This window comes from Phocoena sinus, chromosome 1 (genome assembly GCF_008692025.1).
Source record: "Phocoena sinus isolate mPhoSin1 chromosome 1, mPhoSin1.pri, whole genome shotgun sequence".
In the NCBI taxonomy this organism is placed as follows: domain Eukaryota; kingdom Metazoa; phylum Chordata; class Mammalia; order Artiodactyla; family Phocoenidae; genus Phocoena; species Phocoena sinus.
The window spans coordinates 87,074,881-87,097,025 of record NC_045763.1 but is presented as its reverse complement, the minus strand read 5'-3'; the positions used below and the strand labels follow the sequence as shown (position 1 = coordinate 87,097,025).

Below are 22,145 nucleotides of genomic sequence, written 5' to 3'. Positions count from 1 at the left end.
TTGAATGATTACTTTGGACATCACTTGTTATGTAGCAACACATTATAACAGGGTTTAATTATAACCTTATACATGGCAAAGGCAGCATTTTGAAGTTAAAGCATATACTCTACAGCCAGAGCATCCAGGTTAGAAATTGGCATTACTACTTACTTGTTCTATGACCTTCAGCAAAGTTACTTAATCTTTATGTGCCTCAGTTTTCTCATATCTAAAATGCAGATAGTAATGCGAGTTGTCTTTTAGAGTTGTTTTGAGAATCAAATGAGTTAGTATATAAAAATCACCTACCTATATGTCAGGCACTTAAAACACTGCCTATAAGTAATCAATACCTGTTAAGTTAGATTTTCTGTAGTATAAGCAACATTTTATTTCTTTCTTTTCTTTTTGGAGAACTTGAAAATGATAATCTTTCAGTACGTCTTAAGAAGGTGTTCCATTGTATACCTTTGTATAAATGCGTGCTGAAACACCAAAAACTTCAGTAACTATTCTAGGGGAACAAAGAAACTATCTGGCCTTCTTGAAAGACAAAGAACACTATATGGATATTACCCTGAGCTGTTTTGTTTGTCAGATCTTTGTCAATTCCTCTTTATTCATAAACCTCCTTCTTCCCACTGAAAGGTGAATTAAAAAGTCATTTCGGTGTCATTTTGAAATCATCCTGGTATAGACACATACCTTATTTATTAATATGCCACCTACTCTCAGGGAAATCTTCCTTTGATAGATGGGTATTTGCAAGTTTCATTATCTTTCATATTTCACTTACGGTTGCTTCATTTTTCTTCTTTTGTAGCACTTTGTTTAAATTTGCTAAGGTTTTAATACTTTACTTTGATTTAAGATTTATTCTTCCTTGACACGAGATGTGGAATTTGAAATAAAAATTATAAACTACAGAATAATAAACCTATCATAATATTAATAGATAGTGTTTATTGAGCATTCACTATGTGCCAGGTCCCAATGCTTTATATATATATGTATGGATAGATAAATAGATAGACACATCTATGAGAGAAGAGAAATATAATTATTATCTCTGTTTTAGAAATGCAGAGGTAGAAGATCAGAGCAATTAATTAATTGTATCTAGAAAGATAAAGCCTTTAAGAGATATATAAAATAGATAAATAGATAAACAGATAGATAGATAGATTGAGTGGTATGATTTATTTCAAGGAATTGGCTTATGCAGTTGCGGGAGCTGTCAAATCTAAAATCTGTAGGCCAGGCCAGCAGACAGACAAAATTTCTTCTTCCTTAAGGAAACCTCAATTTTTTCTTAAGACCTTTGGACTGATTGGATGAAGCTTATCCAGATTATTGAGGTAATCTCCTTTACTTAAAATCAATTGATTATAGATGTTAACCACATCTCTAAAGTGCCTTCACAGTAATACCTGGATTAGTGTTTGATTGGATAATTTGATGTGTGTACTTAGCTATGTACACATAAAACTAACTGTCATAGAACTTACAGAAGATCACAATCAGATAAATGGAAGAGGTAGAACTCACACCAAACTCTGTCTGATGACAAAGACCCTGTTCCTAATCACCCAGCAGCATCATAGTTAGCAGAGAATAGGGTACTTCTGCCAGCTGGGCTGGACTGCCAAAGAGTATGTGAGCAGAGCTTCAGATACATGGTCCTAATAGATGATCTGCCACCCAGGTAGGGGAGAAGCGCTCCGTGGACACTGGGAATCTAAAAGTGAGCATGACTTGAGGTGTGGCTAAATAGGCTGCAGAGATAACCCAATCATAATCATCCCATCCAGTTACTGGCTCGTTTTTCCTGTCCTCAAGCCAGTATCTATAGGTCAGAACGTTTAGCTGGTGCCCTCTTGAACATTTACAGGGAGAATCTGACCCAGTAAATGTTAAATTCATTATAGTGATAAATGCAGAGTGGGGTGAAAGCACAGGAAACTCAGTTGTCCTTGTCAATGTATGATTCAAGTGAAAAAATGAAATTTAAATTTTACCGAAGCTTTTTTCTTGTGAAATAATTCTTGCAGGAGAGAAAACATCATCTCTATGGGTCAGGTGGTGTGTTTAATACTAATGCCTTGCATTTCTTTATATAACAGTTATTTTAGCAGTGGGTCTATAGAAAATAAGCACAGATGTAAATCTCCCTTTTACCTTAACCATGGCAAGTAATGAAAAAGCTCAGATTAGGGATTAGTAAAGGAAGGATCTTGGACTTCATTACCAGAAACTGTAGAATTCTTGTCCACCACTTATATTCTCTGTGCTTTGTTTTTGATCTGTCTTAAAGGTTTTTCCTTACCACATCACCTTGAAATTGCAAAACCCTTCACATTGTTTTCCTTGTTGTGTTTTTTTAACAGGAAAATGGGAAAATGAAGTACCATAGAACATATGCAGTCTCTATAGTATAGTAATATGAAAGGGGAGACAGGTCCTTATTATTTAAATATATATATTTTATATATATATATAAAATGACACATGTTGGTTTGACTAATCAAATGTAGCTTAAACTACAATCATCTTTTAACAGCTTTCAAGAAAAATTGTTTTGTCATTAGAATCTTCAAGTACATATTCAGCTATATTTATGTAACTGTAACCACCCCCATCTCAGTCCTTCGAAAAGAATTACATTAATATATATAACCACACATTTATGTAATAGTTTCCATGTTACAAATAGACTAAGGGATATTCCTCCGTGTCAGAAAATGAAGAAATAAAATTATCCCCGTTTTGTTTATAGAGAAGCCAGAGCAAAGATCAGTCAAATGACTTGCCTAACTTTCTTAGATAATTAAAATAATTTTTAAAAAATGGTCTTAAAATAACCTAAAAACAAAGAGCAAATCTTTTGCGGAGGGAGGAAATGAAAGAGGTGCTAGACAGGAAAGAAAAATGTTTGATTTAATTTGAAGGGACAGCAGTGGTTTATTGCTGGCTATGCACTCAATCCACCAGCACCTTCAGTTTTCAGGTCAGATCAACCTTATCGCACACAACAAAACTCATCTCCTGGGCCATGCTTTTTACTCTGTGTGTCTACCAGCAGCTACCATTGGCTTTCATTTAACTATGAAATAAACTCCTATTTCTCTGGAATGGCCTATTGGTAGACTGAGATTTGGATAGTAAATAACATTAAGCTATAAATTTCCCCCTTATGGAATTGAGATGAAAAGCTTTCCTGTAGTGGGGTGAAAGCTATCAGATTTGCTTCATTTATAGTTTGAAAACATTTTAACCAGCTATTCATATTCTTTTCAAAATGTTGGCAATTATTTCCTAACTAGTTGATACATGCATGTTATAGAACATTTGGAAAATAAGGAAATAATTTTTGAAAACCCAGAATATCCACAGTCCCACCACCAGAAATGATTACTGTTCAGATTATATAGTTTATATATTTTTATAAAACTTAAATCATACTATACACAGTGTTTTGTGTCCTGCTAGTTTATTTAACACTGTATTTTGACTACAATCTGTTACCACATTTTTCAAATGTTTGTTTTAATGGCTGCATTTTGTTCTGTCATGTTTTTCATCTCTTAAAGTAAAACTGGATTATTCATTCTGTTGGCATTTTGATATTCCTCCACCCTTTCTGTCTCTCTCTTATCTTTTCTGCACTGACTGTTTTTGTACATCAAACCTTTATTTGCATGTCTTAGTATTTTCTTATGATAGATTCAAAACTGTTTTTTAGAATTAGGCACCAGTTTCTACCAAATTTCTACCAAAAGAGCATAACAAATCTCATCTTTAACCTTGCCATATAGTGTAATTTTCTTAAACCCTTTACTTTTTAATAGAGGAGAAATCATATCTCATTGTTTTAACTTGCAGTTCTTAAATTACTAGGGCACTTAAGATTTTTGGTGCTTATAAACTATGTTTTTTGTTATCCCAATTTTTGTTACCCTTTGTTTATGCTTCTATTGAAAAGTTAATATGTTCCTCATTAAAACTGAGAAATGTCTTTATGTAGAAAAGACATTTTATTTGTTAAAATATTCTTCTAGCTAATCACTTGGCATTTAATTTGTTTATAATATTTTTGAAGTGTAAAACTAGCTGAATTTTTGTGGTAAAATACTTTTTTTTCCTTCAAAATTTTTTAGTCTCCCCCCACCCCCTTAGAAAGACCTTCCATATTCAGGAACTAGATAAACATATATCCATATTTTCTTTTAGGTTTTGTGATGAATTTTTTATATTTAACACTTTAATACACCAGAAATTTATTTTTATTTATGACATGAGGAAAGAATATAACCTGATTTTCCCCTTAACACAGTATGTGAGTATCCATGTCTCTGTATATGTACATGTGCACATGAACGTGTGATTTATGATGTATTCTTAGTTATGTATTAAAGGTATACTCTGAGATCTGTTACATTGCGTTATGTACATTCTTTTATGTTAATTTGCTTATAGATTTTTTTTCCTCTAAGAACCACATTATCTTAATGATCACAGCTTTCTACTTTCTTTCTAATAGTCAGTAGGAAAAGTCACCCCTCCTTCTAATGACATTTTATCAATTTTTTTACTTAGGTTTGCCAGAACCCAAAAAGGATCACATCTTCCAAGGCCTGACACAGGACCAGGGGTTTTATACATCCAAAGACTTTCTGCCACTTGTAGCCAAAAGCAGTAAAGCAGGTATCACATACTGTCTTCTGTTCTTAATGTTACCTATGTTGTTATGTGTATTATGAATATATATTAAGTCCAGGCTCAGTAGGAAATTGTCCAGATCTCCAGTTCATCCTTTTATAACACCAATGTAAAATGAAAAAAAAAAAATCTGACATTACTGTTAGCCAGAATCATCTATTTGTCCATCCTCCCAATCAAACATCATCATAAGGATTTTTCACTGTGTTGTATACAGGTCTAAACTGCATTATGAAAAGTTGCTTCAAAATAAGAGTGTCCTTAACAAACATCAGAAGATGTTCTTAAAAGAAAAGGCAGGAACTTCACTTTGGGAACTGTTTTATGTTTTTGTTTAAAATAGGACAAGTGATCATGTCTTCCATGATTTGTATCCACACCAGCAGAAAGATTCAGTCTCTTCTTGAACCACAGTTTTATGAAATTAAAACAAAACACTTTGATGGATACCCTAATACCTAGTCTCTGTGTGAAATCACTTCACACACCAAAGGAAGAACAACTGGAAGCTATGCCTGTCCTCTGCTTTGACTGGGCTAGAGTCATCGTCTTAGTGTTAAAGAAGCTATAATATATTCCCTAAAACCCGATAGTCAAACTCCTTTAAATATATATTTTTAAAGAATTCTGAACTTCAGATATTCTAACATCAATTACATATGGAAAAGATAAGAATCTACATTTATTCTCCTAAAATTGAAAAAGATAAGAAACTTTCTCTCTTAGATCAATCTGTAGAACTTTACAGCTAAAGTTGTGTAACATCTTCATCCTCTTCCTTCCAAGAGAACACGATGCTTGCTAGGGAAGATCATTGTACACGTAGCATGTATTTGAGAATTACAAAAGGCTAATTATGTAATCCCAAATACAAACTCTTTCAAGCAAAATGATTATGCTATCTGTGGTGCCATTTCAAAAATTATAGTAATTTATCTTGTCAACAGTTTTATTTAATCCAATAATACAGAGCTACCTAATACATAGCGAACACCTGCATTTTACTTTTTAAAGAATCTTCATGTGGACATCAAATATTCATATAAATGCTGTTGAGAAATGTTCACTTGGAGAGTCATATTTCTTTTATTGCTCAGTTTTACAAACAAAACCAGGAAAAAAGCAGTAAAAGGGAGAAAGTTTTATTTTAACTATTTCAAGAAAACAGTTCTCAGAAATTCTTCAGTTACCTAAAGGGAACATATTCAGCATGTTAATTTTCAAAATTTACTAAATATACTATACAGCAGGGCTGTATGTTAGAAATCTTATAAGATGATTTCTAAATAAAAGGTTTTAATGAAATATTGCAAATTATTAACTCGGATCACAAGGATCACTTTTTTTCTTCTAACAAACAAATTTAATGACAATAAGTTAAAAATACATATCACAACTTTGACAGAGAGTTTAAATTGATTGATTCCAGTTTATTATGACCCAAACTCTTCAAAATGTGTTATAGCTATCCTTCTAGAAGGCAAAAAAGAAGTTAAAGGTATTGACTATGAAATTACATGTATGAGCATATCTTTAAAGTGGGAATAAAACTGTCTTTCAATGAAGCAGAATAATTTGATAGTGACACTCCATCCTCGCAAACTGCAAGATGCAATTTTACACTGCTTTGAGTACAAGTATCTTTTGAGCTGTCATGCAGAAATGGTTTCTCTACTTGAAAATGGGGTTTTCCTTTCATCATTCAGGAATGTGTGCCTGTCACTCTCCATTGCCATCGATACGGGGAGCCGTGATTGTACTCGGAGCTGGAGACACAGCTTTCGACTGTGCAACATCTGCTTTACGTTGTGGAGCCCGCCGAGTGTTCATCGTCTTCAGAAAAGGCTTTGTTCATATAAGAGCTGTCCCTGAGGAGGTAAAATGGAACCATCAGAAAATATGGAGTTGTCATGCAACAAATTTTAGAAGATGTAAAACTTAATGTGCAGTCTCCTAGTTTAAATCATTAGAATGTTCTTCAGATTGTGAGATGCACATTTAAAAATTTCTGGGTTACCCATAGTTGCTTTTTCTAGTACAGACATTCAAAGTAAAAGAAAATTATTTTATAATACTGATTTGGATACAATGAGAAGTTTATCTTTGTCAATACACAAGTGCTTCTTGTGTATTGTATTCTCAGGGTTAATATCTTTGAAAGGTACTGTATTTAACTAGTAACAGTGGAATGTGTTAAGTCTTGCATATCCAAATACTAGATACTCTTCACAAAATATATGGATATTAATTAGGAGAATGTGGTAATTAGAGACATTCGGAATTTTCCATAAGTCAAATTTACAAGCTGCATTCAAAGATATCTATATCTATATCTATCTATCTATATCTATATATAGATATATATAATACTTATAGTTAATTCATTCTGCTATGAAGGCAGTAGAATGAAGAGATTTCCATTTATTTCTTAAAAGAGCTCTAATGTAAGCATTACTTAGAATTAATAATTAGTTAACTTACTAAAAATGACAGATTTAAAATCATTTCATTCTAACAGGTGACTGGTGACTAATCTTGGGTGAAACATCAGCTGGGTACATGTACCACAGACTTCTCAAATTTTAACGTTAAGGAAGATAATGCCTTATAAAGGGTATTAGTTCTGAGAACAAGAACCAAATGTATTTATAGAAAGATAAATTACTCATTTTATCCAAATCAGTATTATGAATTTGATTTGCTTTAGAATGCCTGAACATATTTGGAGTCTCTATTCTAGGAAAGGATTATAACTGTAGTCAATAGGTAATTTGTCACAATCTCACTAAAATATCAGAGTCACCACTGGTTCATGACTGAGTTAAAAATGTCAACTTTATCCTCCAGGTTTTTCTCCATCCACTCTACCCTTCAGACTTTTCCAAAATCCAAGGTGGAGATAGTCTTGTAATCATAGGAGCTTTTTTTCTGGAGCACCATTTTATTTTACTTATTATTTATTTATTTAATTTATTTTCTAAAACATCTTTATTGGAGTATAATTGCTTTACAATGGTGTGTTAGTTTCTGCTTTATAACAAAGTGAATCAGTTATACATATACATATGTCCCCATATCTCTTCCCTCTTGCGTCTCCCTCCCTCCCACCCTCCCTATCCCACCCCTCTAGGTGGTCACAAAGCACCGAGCTGATCTCCCTGTGCTATGCAGCTGCTTCCCACTAGCTATCTATTTTACATTTGGTAGTGTATATATGTCCATGCCACTCTCTCACTTTGTCCCAGCTTACCCTTCCCCCTCCCTGTGTCCTCAAGTCCATCCTCTAGTAGGTCTGCATCTTTATTCCCGTCTTGCCCCTAGGTTCTTCTGACCATTTTCTTTTTTTTTTAGATTCCATATATATGTGTTAGCATACGGTATTTGTTTTTCTCTTTCTGACTTACTTCACTCTGTATGACAGTCTCTAGGTCCATCCACCTCACTACAAATAACTCAGTTTCGTTCCTTTTTATGGCTGAGTAATATCCCATTGTATATATGTGCCACATCTTCTTTATCCATTCATCTGTTGATGGACACTTAGGTTGCATCCATGTCCTGGCTATTGTAAATAGAGCTGCAATGAACATTTTGGTACATGACTCTTTGTGAATTATGGTTTTCTCAGGGTATATGCCCAGTAGTGGGGTTGCTGGGTCGTATGGTATTTCTATTTTTAGTTTTTTAAGGAACCTCCATACTGTTCTCCATAGTGGCTGTATCAATTTCCATTCCCACCAACAGTGCAAGAGGGTTCCCTTTTCTCCACACCCTCTCTGGAGCACCATTTTAGGTATCAGTTAGTACAAACTTATTATGGTACAAATAAAAGGAAAACAGCCGTACTGGAGTAAAGTGACTTGCCTAAGATAAAAAAACAGAAGCTAATTTGATTCATCTTTGTATCCTCATGCATAGCATAGGACCTCAGCAAAGAATAAGTGCTTGAGCAATATGTTTTGAACTAAATATTTTAACTCTTATTTTTCTAAATCTAAAGTCAGAGAAGTTTTCATTATGAAAGGCTGCATCTTGAAAGTTGGAAGGGAAGACACCCCTGAATGGCAATGTCAGTTTACTTCATGCTTTATATTATAGTCATCATCCCATTGGCAAGGGTCACTAGAAATGAGTAGTGGCTATTTCTTCTGCATAAGTAGAACACACATAGACACACAAAAAGAGACCAGATAATTAATTACTTGAGAAGGTAGAAGTTTTGTTTGCTTGTTTGTTTTTTGTTTGTTTAATCAACCTACATTTATTGAGCATCCACTGTGTATCAAGCACTGCTTTAGGCAATTGGAATACAGCAGTGAACACGTCAGATAGAAATTCTTGCCTTCATGGAGCTCATACCTAGTAAGGAAAGACACTCAACCAAACAAATAAATTGTCACATAAATGTATGTTGAACAGTGGTTAATGCAATGGAGAAAATAGTTGAAATAGGAGTAAACAAAGTGTGAATTTGGGGAGGGGCTATGGTGGAAGAGGAGACAGGACTTGCCATTTTATTTTATTTATTTATTTATTTATTTATTTATTTTTTTGCGGTACGCAGGCCTCTCACTGTTGTGGCCTCTCCCGTTGCGGAGCACGGGCTCCGGACGCGCAGGCTCAGTGGCCATGGCTCACGGGCCCAGCCGCTCTGCGGCATGTGGGATCTTCCCGGACCGGGGCACGAACCCGTGTCCCCTGCATCGGCAGGCGGATTCTCAACCACTGCGCCACCAGGGAAGCCCAGGACTTGCCATTTTAAAAGGAGTGGCCCAGGAATGCCTCTCTAATATGATGACTTTGGGGATAGAGATGAAAACATTGAGGGAATGTAGACATTTGAGAGAAAAAGTTTCCATGTCAAGGTTAATGCATTCACCCTTGACTGAGGAAGGCTTTTGGACTTCTAGGAATAGAAAAAAAAAAAGTCAGCATAACTGGAACAGAGTATGAGAGGATAGTATGTGGCGGTATGTGGTGAGGTCTTGTAAGTGTCCATAAGGTCTTTAGTTTTTACTGAGTGAAAGAGGAAACAACTGAACTGTTTTGAGCAGACAAACATCAAGATCTGAGTTAAATTTTAAAAGGACTGCTCTACTGATAATTGACTATGGGGGATTGGGTCAGAAGCAGGGAGGCTATTCAGGGGCTAATTGTTAAAGCGGCTGGATTATAGGAAGGAAAGGATCAGGGTCCAGGCATGGCTCAGTCAGAAGGCCAAAGCTTGTTGGGATGAACTGTGTTTATCAAAGTATTGGGAGGAAGCGATGGGTTGGTGGGATAACTTGTCTTATGCCTGCAGTTGAGCTTAGTGGAACTCAAGCGGATCTGGAGCTTAATTAAAACTAGAAGAACAAATGTTTGGATGTTTATTATTAGCTTACAAGAAACTAAAATGTTTACATGGTCTTAAAACTACTGAGCTGTGAGCTCTATGAGAACGGTGCCATGATCATCACTTTTTTCTTCCCCTGCCTAGCACAATGGATTCCACATAAAAAGTGTTCAACAAATAATTGTGGAATGAATGTTTTCTGGAGAGAATAAGCAACCAGGGCTTCTAGCATTAAAAAGGCTCATGGTTTCCAAGTTAGATAAATGTAATTACTTGATTTGGTATACATCAAAGAGGTCCAAGACATGGCAGTGCTAGCACTTATGAAACTGGTAAGTCAGTATCATCTACTTCAAGATACAGGTTTTGAAAGAATGTTCTCAGACAAATTTTCAACCTATACGAAGAATTTAATATCAAACCCAATTTCTTGGTATTTCTTCAATTCCTCCTATGCTTTCTACCCCCAGTACACACAAACTGCAATCACACTGGTTTCTTTGAAGTCAATGAAGATTGATATTTAGAGTTTTTCTCAAATATGTATATTGTTTATTGGGCTTTGGCTCTTTGATGGAATTTGGAAATAACATAATTTGTCTGTTGGTAAAAGGCCTCTCTGTCAGGCATGTCAGCATGTATATATCCAAAGCTGTGGTCTAATTCTCAAATGATTTTTGAATGGGGAGGGAAATACAGAACACTATAAAGTTTTCCCATCATTTAGTGGCAAATATGAATTATTACATAGGCCAGTTAGACTTAACAAGGAATTGTTACATGGTTAGTAACAAAGAACCATATAATTAGATCCAGAAATGTTTTAATCTACTAAGTTAGGAGGCACTACTAATAGGTTCTGCAGTGACAAGCACATCCCGTTTCTCTAATGCAGTGGTTTTCTTACTTCAGTGTGCATCAAAATCACCTGGAGGGCTTGTTCAACACAACTTGCTGGGCCCTAGTCCCAATTTCTGATTTAGTAGCTGTGGGATGGGCCTGAGAATTTGCATTTTTAACAAGTTCACTGGTGATGCTGAGGCTGCTGATCCACTACTCTAGTGTATCATCAATGTAGTTTCCAGCTGTCTAATTAGAGCCATAAGCAGTGTGCTGTTTGGGGGCACTTTCCATCTTAGTTAAGAAAGCATTAATGCTACAGGATATAAGGTTTGATGAAATGAAGATATGGAGGCATCATCAGCATATTGATGTAATTCTGATTCCAAATGTCTTTCAGTCTCCCTTGTGGCCTCACACACATGCTAAATAGGATGCTACTGACAAACTAGCACTGCTCAGCCATGGGTCCTTAGGGAAACCAGCCAATCATTCAGCACTGTCCTCTAAGAAGATGAGGGAAAATCTGTTAATAATTCCCTCCAGAACTTTCTGCAAGCTTAAATAGGTGAGATTAAATTTCACAGGATAACAGAATCCCCAAAAATGCTGGTATTAAAAGTTGTTGACAGATCAGATAGAACTGCAAGAATGCTTTAGGCAGTTGGGAATCCCTAGAAGGAGGCATGAAGGTCAGGACTCAACAGAACCTCTTGAGTTGATAAATTTAAAGGATAAGGTTAGGGAAGGAATTTGTAGTTCTTATTAATTATTACTGAGAAGAATATGGTACAAAATTATTTTAATAGCATAGCCCCACACACAGAGAACACACCAAGAATCTATTGTTCACATAGTCAATTTCCCAATGGCAGCAAAACATGACAGGTCTTTAATTCTGCTATATTTTAAATGGGCTCTCTATTTTACTCCCTAGCACCCCTTGGCTCCCCCCCCCCGTTTATTTGCCAAAATGGTAACTGATTTAACTTTGATAATGCCTGTTTCTATGTATTTTATCTATTCAGGACATCAACTATTTTGATAATGCTACTTTATTATTTTTAATAATAAAATAACAGAACCAGATTGCCTGGTCTGTTAGTCAAAAATTTCTTCAACTGTTACTACAACTCTGAAATAACACATCTTAGTGTGAAAAAATGTACCTTTTAATTGAATCCTTCTGGTACCACACAGCATGCCCCATAACAGATCATTCATGTGGCATGATTTGTAGGTCTCCCCTCAGATATTTTTAATATCAAATGATCATGTTAAAGCTACATCCGTAGATACTTTCATCACCTAAATACGGCTAGGTAAACATGCATTTTCCTACCAGTAGCTAATGTTTTCTAGTTTTTTAGTTATGAGAGATATGACCGTGGGACTATTTTTAGAAAATAAACTTTATACGCTGGCAAATTTAATTTTACTTAGTAAGCAGCTCTTCAATATTTGTCACCTGCACATCATTTCGGTTGACGTTCTCCACGGAAGGTGATCAAAGGCCTGTTAGCATGGTTGGAGATATGAAGGTACCTGCAAACAAACACACACACACAATTGTCCCCAGGAACACAAAGTTAATTAATGGTAGTTAATGACTCCCTTGGTACTAAGATATTAAGTATGCCTTTAATAATTTATGATGATGTGGGAATGACATTCCAAGGATCTGTATGTGTTTACATTTTGAAAAGCCTGAAATTTCAGTGTAGTATGAGAGGTGGAATGGAACAGTCAAAAAGGAATTAACTAAAAGTTGAAGTACTTGGTTCTAGGTTATATATTCTAGTCTGATGTGCCCATCTGTAAAATAAGTGTTGTAACTATGCTTCTCAGAGTTTCTTCTATTTCCCCAAGTTCTGTATTTTGAACATTTAGAGAAAGATCTGTGAACGATATGGAATCTGGACAGGAAGGCTTTATCTCTCCATGGAATGAGAGCAACTCTGTACTGAAAATTTTAGCAATATCTATAAATATTACACTTGAAACGAGTTGCAATTAATGTTTCCTCAGTCAGTTGGTGAGGTAAAATCTGCTGCACTCAAGACATGGGTATCAAAGAAGCTGACAGGTGTGATTGTCAGAATTCTGCACTACATGTGATAATTCAGATGGTGAGTGGAAAAAAAGGACTGTAAATAGGCCAGGAGCCAACAAATCCTGTGCCCATTCAAGATTATATATTCTAAATGCTTAATTATTTTCAAAAATCCCAAGGGGGTGGCTGCATTGTGTTGACTTAGGAATATCTGTAGAGCTAAAAACGATGTACCTTTTTTTACCAAGTTTCCAATGCACATATATATACTATATATATGAAAAATATATATATACACACAGATTCATTAACAGTGAACATTTTAAACTGGTATCAAGTCACTATGAAACCTTATTAAATAATGATATTTTGTTATTACTCTATTAAACTTGATGTTGCTATTACTCTGTTAACTTTTATGTGAAATTTAGAAGCGCCTCTCTCATTAATAATATTCATCTCAGCTTTCCAATATCTTCTTTTCTTTTATATAAATTGAAAATATTAAAAATTAATTTGTATAATTTTTTAAACACACGTTCAACATGCACACAATTTAAAAGATAGAAATAAATGAAAACCACGCATGGATTAATGCAAAAACCAAAAAAAATTGTCATTCTTTTTAAAGTGATTTCTTTTCTCTTAAGAGGTGAGCTCATCCTTCAAGGTCTGCTCTAAATGTCATTTCCTCTTTGAAGGCTTCCTTAATCCCATTCTAATTAGCCTCTCCCTCCTGTGAGACCTTATGGCTCTTTATGCTTCCTATATTAGAGCACTTACCGCATAGGGTAGTTATTACTTTATACTCATCCCACAAATTAAAGTGCAGTCTCCTTCAAATGGATTGGCTCATTCAACTTGGGTCTGACCGAAAGTATAGAATAGTGCTTGATCCAAGACAACAGATCAATGAAGCACGTTGAATAAAATATTTTAGGGACATTGAAAACCTTATAGGAAGACTTTAAATGAATATGAAATATTCAAAGTATATAATTTATATTTATGTATATACATATACCTCAAAATTACTTCTGATAGCTTTTAAATAGGTAGTTATTTTTATTTAATTATTTATATTTTAATTTAATTTTTTTAATGTATGATATTACAATATCAACCTAGTATTAAAAGTAGATTGAAAAATGTTAATTGTTCCTGGTCTTCAGTCTCTTAAAAAATAGCTGAGAATTCTTTTAAAAAAAAGGAAAAAAAGAAATTCAACCAATCAATGTATGAAACCAAAGGAAAAATGAATAAAAAGTTGTAGAATCAGAGAGGATTAGTGAGTTGCATAAAACAGAGGATCCTGATTTGTACAGAATTTATATGAAGAGGCATTTCAAGATGGAAGAAGGTACTACAAAAGCACCAAAGTTATGCAAAAGGTAATTGTGTGAGATACTCCAACATTAGCCAGGAATGCTTGACTGTAGCAAAATCTAAGATGAGGAACAAGAAGAGCTATAGTCAGATTTAAGAAAATGTTGTCAATCATGAGTGAGTAATGTTTAAAAATACCCTCTTCTTGTTAGAAAAGATGTATTTTATGATACCTGTGCAAAGGCATTTTAAGCCTATAAATTATGTAGGCATTGCATTTCTGGTTTGTGCAGCTCAATCATGACACAATATAGTTAAGGGGCAACTATATCAAATGTGTAGTACAGCTCTCATGTGAAGAAATGTTTCCTTCTATTCAAGATTCTTCCATTTTAAAAGCTTAAAATTAAAAGAAGCCAAATGCTTGTAACACCATAGGAGGTACTAAAAGAAGGAAACTCAACTTGTGGTTTCAGCAAACTCTTTCGCCCAAGAAAAGAATAATTGAAGAATTAGCTTGTAGGTTCCAGAGAGTGGTAAGCATATCAAAATTGTTCTGCATTCCACCACAGACTGTGAGTCTGTATAAACCAAAAAGTACAAAATACATTAGGAAGTATTTAGTAAATTAAAGATGAGATCAAGAGTGGATTGTCAGAGTTTACTGACTCTTTGTCTTCCTTCGTCTCCTTGGTAACCAAAATAACCAGAAGATTGGATTGTGAAATCAAACTCACATGAATTAGAGATATAACTTGCATCAAGCTTTATAAATAATTTCAAGGATATAAGTAAACATGAAGTGTGGGGTAAACAAGAGGAGGTGCAAGACCGCTAGTACAGTTCTCCAGGTCCCATCCTGCTGCATCAGGGTGTGCTTTTGTTCAGAATAATGTAGGGTCTCTAAGTAACATTTGTAGCTCCATCACTTACACAAAAAGAAGCTGTTTTAACTATAAAGCATCTCCAGTTTATAGTCAGATAGTTACATAGTTTATTTGACTCTTTAGAGAGACCCTTGCTGTATAAATCCATATTTCCCAGGTTTTGTTTACCATAGCAATCCTAGACTAGCAGGTATATCTTACCAAAAGCTTTATGCAGATAAGGTCTCTCCCACTTTGCAAATGCTGGTAGTTTGTTTTCCATTAGCATGTTTACAAGGGGATTTAACCAGGTCACTTTTCTTTCTTTCTTGAGATTGACTTTCTTACCATCCTACATCTTCCCTTACCAAAGGAAGATAATCTATTCCATACAAGAATTTCTCAGTAACTAATTCCTACTCATCCTTCAAGATTAGTTTATGCTGTATCTTTTCCAGGATGACCTTTCTTGACCTGCACAACTGCTGTGTAAAATGCCCTTTTATCTGTCATTAGAACAGAAGGTGTTTATATGTTATCACACAATATAATTGCAGATTTGTCTGCCTCTATGAGATTTTTGAAAGTAGGGATTATTTTATTAACTGCAGCAAGCACCTAGCACCGTTTTTGTACATAATAAGTACTTAATAAATATATGGTAAATTTATAAATTAATTGGACTCATTATGTAGTATGAATAAATTTAACAGTGATGAAATAAAAGATAATATTGTCCAGGATTATCACTGGCCAAAGCAGACTACCAGACAATTTTGATTTGAAATACCATCTCTGAGGTCCTCATGTTCATACAGAATTGATAAATTGTTAAATGTCTAGCTATTAGAGCATAATCTTTACAAAGAATATAGTTTCTTCATATCGTTTCTCAAACTTTGGCAACTAGAGTTTAATGTATGCTAGTTTTGAATTCTGCTAATTATGGTTTATAACCTATGCTTACTTTGCCTATATGCAATCTAAAAATGAGTTGACATCATGCTTTTAATTATAGTAAATTAAGTTGTTTCATAATTTCCACAGTATGATGCCTGTAATATGAATCAGACCAAATCATCATATTACATAAAGTTAATCATTAAAATGATGATCATTATTGCATGTTATAGCACTCTATTTTTATTTCACTCTGCATCAACCACATATTATCCCTGAATATGGAGGTAAAAATCAAAGCTAAGAAGTGTTTTTTTTTTCACTTTCCTCATACAGTATGAAAAGAAAGTAACAATTTGATTTACTGAACCTCAAAATTGGAACCTTATAGATGCTTTTGTCTTTTATTCCCTTGAGTAATTATTGGTGGAGAAAAAGACAAGAGGTATTTGTATGTTTGCTTGATGTACCAGTTGTTCCTCGTGAGAACAGGCTCCATCAAACAAGTAAATAAATATGTGTGCCATGAACAGAAGTGTCCATATACCAAACTCTGAGCTGCTGATTATTAATGATCATTAACAAACATTAGGTATTAAAAGGCACTAACACTGACATCTGTGAACTAATTAGCCCAGAAGGCTGATTAATTTGAACAATAAAATATTAAGACCCACAGCATGAGGTTAGACCACTAGTCACTTTGGTCCATCATTTTCATATGGCAGTGTAACTGACAACTGAGGAGAAGTACCATTTGCTTTCTGATTTCAAACTCAAAACATAGGATGTTCTGGTCAGGTAGCATGTCTTTTGCATGCTCTGTGTTCCTTGCTTTGGGATGGATGTTTAGTAACTGTTGACTCCACATACTACTAATTGGTTTTCCTTTTGTTAGCTTGAATGTCCTCTGGGTTTTCATATTAGTCATTCATTTTGGTAAACAAAATGTTATTCAATGTCTACTGTGTGCCAGTTATTTTGATAGATACTGATACGGCTGAAATTCACTTGATAACCTTCCATGTGGCATATCAGCTGGAGTATATCCTGATTTGCCAGGCATCTGTCTGAATGTTCATTTGTTTGTGCTCATCATTTGTTAAATATTTGAATGTCACTCCTGGACACTGGGGATAGAAAGTTAGTAAGATATTCTTTCGGTACTTAAAGAGGTTTTTTTGAAGTTTACTGTCTAACAAATAAATGTATTTAAATTCTGTTTTAATTTTCCACCTTTATATCTTGAGATGATATGTTTTATGTTTCTACTATTTGCTTTATGAAGTAGTACTTCTTTGTTCTAAACTTATCCTTCCTCTGGATTCAAGGAGTCTCCATTAACTAATTTACAATATTGGGTTCATAAGTCCATCACTTGGTTCCTGTATTTCATGATTATATAGTACCTCTAAACGTACTTAGACTAGGAAGCTTGGATTTCCTCTTCCCACTGAAGGCAGCCTTTATCCAGCCAACTCCTTACCTTTAATTTGCCTTTAGCTAGATCCTTTCCTGTTCTAATTCTCCTTGTTTTGAGAGTCAACAACTGGAACCATACAAAGTCTCATTATTTCAAATATACCACAATTTCTGCCTTTGGATAAAACTGAATACCACAGGATTTTGTTCTAGCCATATCAGGATTTTAGCTAAGCTTTGCCATCTCTTAATATACCTTTGGTTTCTCTGATCCTCAGTTTCTCTTCTGTAGGAAGGAAATAATACTTCTTCCCACAAAGTGTTGGTTGTGAGGCCAGCAAGCAGCAGAGTGCCAGAGGTCGGTTGATAAATCTGTAAATCATGATGATATCCAGGGTGTTATTGACTTTTTGGGTCACAACAGGGAGAAAAACTTGGTTTGAGGAAATACTTAAAAAATAACTAATATATAGGTGTCATATCTCCTGTGTGAAAATTAAAATGAGTTATGTATAAAGCACTTAAAGGATAGCTGCTATATAAGTATTTATTATTATTATTTTTGTCTTGTCAGACAGATTTCTTAAACAGTGAAAATAAATTCCTCTGTTGTCCACAAATAATGCAAAGGATATTTCACTTAACATATGGCTTCACTTACTTTCAATTCTCATTTTCCTAATATTCCCCTATTGACTAAGATATATCTTATTATCTCAGTTCTTTTTTCAATATAATATCAATACTTTCCAAATAATTACATATGTTCGTCATGTCTTTCTATCTTTCCTTTAAAAGTTTTTTCCCCTCTTTTATGTAAAATGAAAAATCTAGGTACCTAATAGCAAAATAGCAGGAAGGAGTGTGATTTGTGTCTGCTGCCCAATAGTCTAATCTTAAATGTTTGAGAAAGTAAGTAACATTACAGGTTTCAAAAGCAGAATTTTAGGGCTTCCCTGGTGGCGCAGTGTTTGAGAGTCCTCCTGCCGATGCAGGGAACACCGCGTTCGTGCCCCGGTCCGGGAGGATCCCACATGCCACGGAGCGGCTGGGCCGGTGAGCCATGGCCGCTGAGCCTGCGCGTCCGGAGCCTGTGCTCCGCAACGGGAGAGGCCACAACAGTGAGAGGCACACGTACCGCAAAAAAAAAAAAAAAAGCAGAATTTTAGAATAGTCTTTTTGGGGGCCAATGTATATACATTCTGACTTCCGTGCACTGTCAGATAGCAGGCATGAATACTAAATATTTGGTATCAACCCTGGCATATATGGAAAATTATGATATGAGCTAAGGATACATTAACATGGTTTCTTCATGTTCATAATTCTACGTAGGTTTTAGAATATAGGTTTTAGTCAAAAGCCATGGTAAGAGTACTACTAAAGCATGTTCAAGCATAAATCATTGGTAACCTTATTTTAAATTCTTAAAAGTTTTGATTTGTTTGCAGTGTTCAATTTTTGTTTCTAAATTAAACGACAGATTTGGCAAAAAGTATGTGAGATTATCTACACATAATAATATATACTGTCTAAGTATTCATAGTTAAGAAGAGTAGAATGGGACAAAACAGACCCTAAATCAGTCTGAGACATGCTCTCAATATGTGTACAGCCAAGTTCAGGGTTTTATTTCTGCCCTCCACAGAGAGGAGTACTATTATAAATACACATCATGTATTGATTTGTTCAAACCATAAACATTTGGCATTGTTATCCAGTCAAGTTTGGCATTATCATTAAAATTTAGCATCACTTGACATTTTTGAACCACAATAACTGGTTTATATTGAGCTATAAGGCACTGCATTATGCAAATGGGACAAAAGTGATACAGAAAACATATCATGGTATGTTTTATTTATTTTTTAATTTGAGGTATTTAAGGAATATTTTGCTTTCCAGACATTGCACATTTTTATTTTGTAAAAATTTGAAGAGTAGTCCAAGTTTCTTGGGCCTTTCCTTTTTTTAACCTTTGTTGTTGGGCTACCTTTCTATTGGAGTCATAATCCTATTGCTAAGTGATACTAAATAGATTGAAGAATGATTTGGGGAAAAAGTGAATTCAGAAAATGACAACTACAAATAAATTGCATTTATTTTCACCTTCTACATGTTAAGTTCTGCTTTAGGTGTTTTACATTTCTGAATTGCCTTAAACAACACCACATACCAATTAGTTAGGTATTGTTATCCCCTTTTTATATATAAGGAACTTGAAGGTCAAAGACATTCAGCAACTATCCCAAATAAGCAGTGGAAGTGGGTTTCAAAACTGATTCAGTTCCACTTACTTCTGTTTTCCTTCTAAACCATGAGCAGTTTGAGATCCACTGTTCTGTATACTTACCACCCACACTACCCACTTATGTAGTACTTTTGCTATTGCTAACCTCTTAATTTTATAATGCAAAGTAAACTATTGTGTGATAATAGCTTAGGTAGTCCAATTTTTAAGCCATTAAAACCAGTATTCAAAAAATATCCTAAGTAAGATGTAGATTGAAATAGCTTCCTGCCAATATTTGGTAATATATTGCATTTCTCAAATTAAAAAAAAAATTATCAGCCCTTGAAAGAGTCATTTAGATTTTTTTTCTAATTAGCCCCACACTGTTATTTTAATATACTAGATAATTCTGTATATCTGTTTATAAGCTATGGCTCTATGCTTTATGTTATCTAAGAATTTTTCTTCCCCAGGAATCAATTTTGCTCCCTTATGGGCAATATTAGTCTCATGGAGAATACATGGTATAGATCTGTTGAGCTCAGAGACAGCTATAATCTACAATCTATAATCTACAATCTACAATGACAATCCCGCTAGTTACGGATAGAGCGCTGAGAGATGGGTCCATGGCTTCAGAACAACGTTGAGCAAGTTACTCTCTGTCTCAGTTTTTTCATCTTGATGTAGCCCAGATAATTCCTGGTTTGAAGCCTTACACACACAACTTTCTCAGGCTCACTTGTCAACTGAGAATCTACCTGTCTTCCATGGGGTAGGGAAAGAATAAGACTCAACACCCTCTCAACCTCTTTAGTGGGATGGTTTTATATCTTTTGGAAAAGACTACTCAACATACTGGTTAGGATCACATTAACAAATGCCTGTATTTCCTCCAAAACAGTAAGTGGAATAAATAAATATCAACATCCTGTCTTAATAGAAATCCCTTTCTGGGCACGAAAACAAACAAAAACTAGGGTGCCTAATTTTATGGCACAATAAATTATGTGAGATATGTGGAATAACTGGGAATTTGTCAAGAGGAGCATGCTTGTTTCCTGAAATTTTCGTGTATATTTTTACACGAAAAGTAAAAATAAATCTTATTTATTTCTTGGTTCTACAGAATTCCTCTAATCTATTTTCCTACCTACCATTCTAATCACTTACTTCCAGAGACTGGCTCACCCACTTTATTGACTTTTTTCCAGCTTAGGTATATACAGTCCAGTAATAATAATAAGAATTTATTTTCATATAATGCAGAATTAAAAAGAGAACTTAACCTACACAAATGAAAGCATAAGGAGACCAGGCTACTATAGTGAGAAACGTCACACATCACCAACCGTAGGGCATATGCACAACCTAAAACTTGAGAAGCATCTTGTGATGCCATGATCTATAAAATTCCACATGACAACTTCAGTCTAAGACTCTCCTGAGTCAGTGATTTATAAAATGTGAATAGCTGATAACTGAATCTCAGCTTTGGTGAAAGAAAAAACTTCATGTTTATTTAAACATTATAAGCTTTAGCATGTATAATTGAATTAAAAATCAAATATTAAATAAAGAAACATTTTCTAGTTTTTCTCTATTCTGTTTCATTTTAGATGGAGCTTGCGAAGGAAGAAAAATGTGAATTTTTGCCTTTCCTGTCCCCACGGAAGGTTATCGTAAAAGGTGGGAGAATTGTTGCTGTGCAGTTTGTTCGGACAGAGCAAGATGAAACTGGAAACTGGAATGAAGATGAAGATCAGATAGTCCATCTGAAAGCCGATGTGGTCATCAGTGCCTTTGGCTCAGTTCTGAGTGATCCTAAAGGTAGAGTGTTCGGGAGCTGAAATGTGTTATGAATTGTCTGTTATTTTACTGCCATAATGGTTTCCAGCTTTCAGGGAATTGTTTTTCACTTGAACATTCATTTCCTTCTTCTAGTATGGAATGCAAGAAATCTTGATTTATAAGATGTAGAAATGGTATTTAATGTTTACAGAGAATTATTTTTAAAGTAGTGGGAATTGAAAAGAACATTAATCTTTCTTTTAAGCTTATAATCAAAATACATGTTCTACTTTGTAATAATTTTTGCCTTGTTTCCTCTATAAGAATAGCTTTTTCTTCAATTAGACCTAGAGTAAGAAAATGTGACAGGTAAGTTGTAAGAGCCAATCTTCAATGATTCAAGCAAATTAGGATCTAATGAATAGTCAAAAATAGAATTCATGTTGACTACTATCTTCATGCCAAATCATCACTAGAGACATCAAAATTATCAAATTAGGAAGTTTGAACTCCTGTCATTTCATTTAAATGGCATAAATGGACATGCTAAGAAAGAACAAAATGCTTAAAAAAAGACAATGAGAAAAGGAAATGTTTTATATAGCATTCCAAATGAATAATAAGTCAACCAACTAAGACTATTTTGTGTTAAGTTTTCCCCACACACAGTGTTTCTGT

At 34.5% G+C, this 22,145-nt stretch overlaps 1 protein-coding gene across 1 annotated transcript in view; it reads left to right on the top strand.

Annotated features, from left to right (window-relative positions):
* The window catches only part of DPYD (dihydropyrimidine dehydrogenase), an 828,512-nt gene that overhangs the window by 357,569 nt on the left and 448,798 nt on the right, over positions 1–22,145 (top strand). The window contains exons 9-11 of the mRNA XM_032630437.1: positions 4,579–4,686; positions 6,408–6,577; positions 21,296–21,506. Of these exons, the coding sequence (XP_032486328.1) occupies positions 4,579–4,686; positions 6,408–6,577; positions 21,296–21,506 (489 nt within the window). The remainder of the gene's footprint in view (positions 1–4,578; positions 4,687–6,407; positions 6,578–21,295; positions 21,507–22,145) is intronic.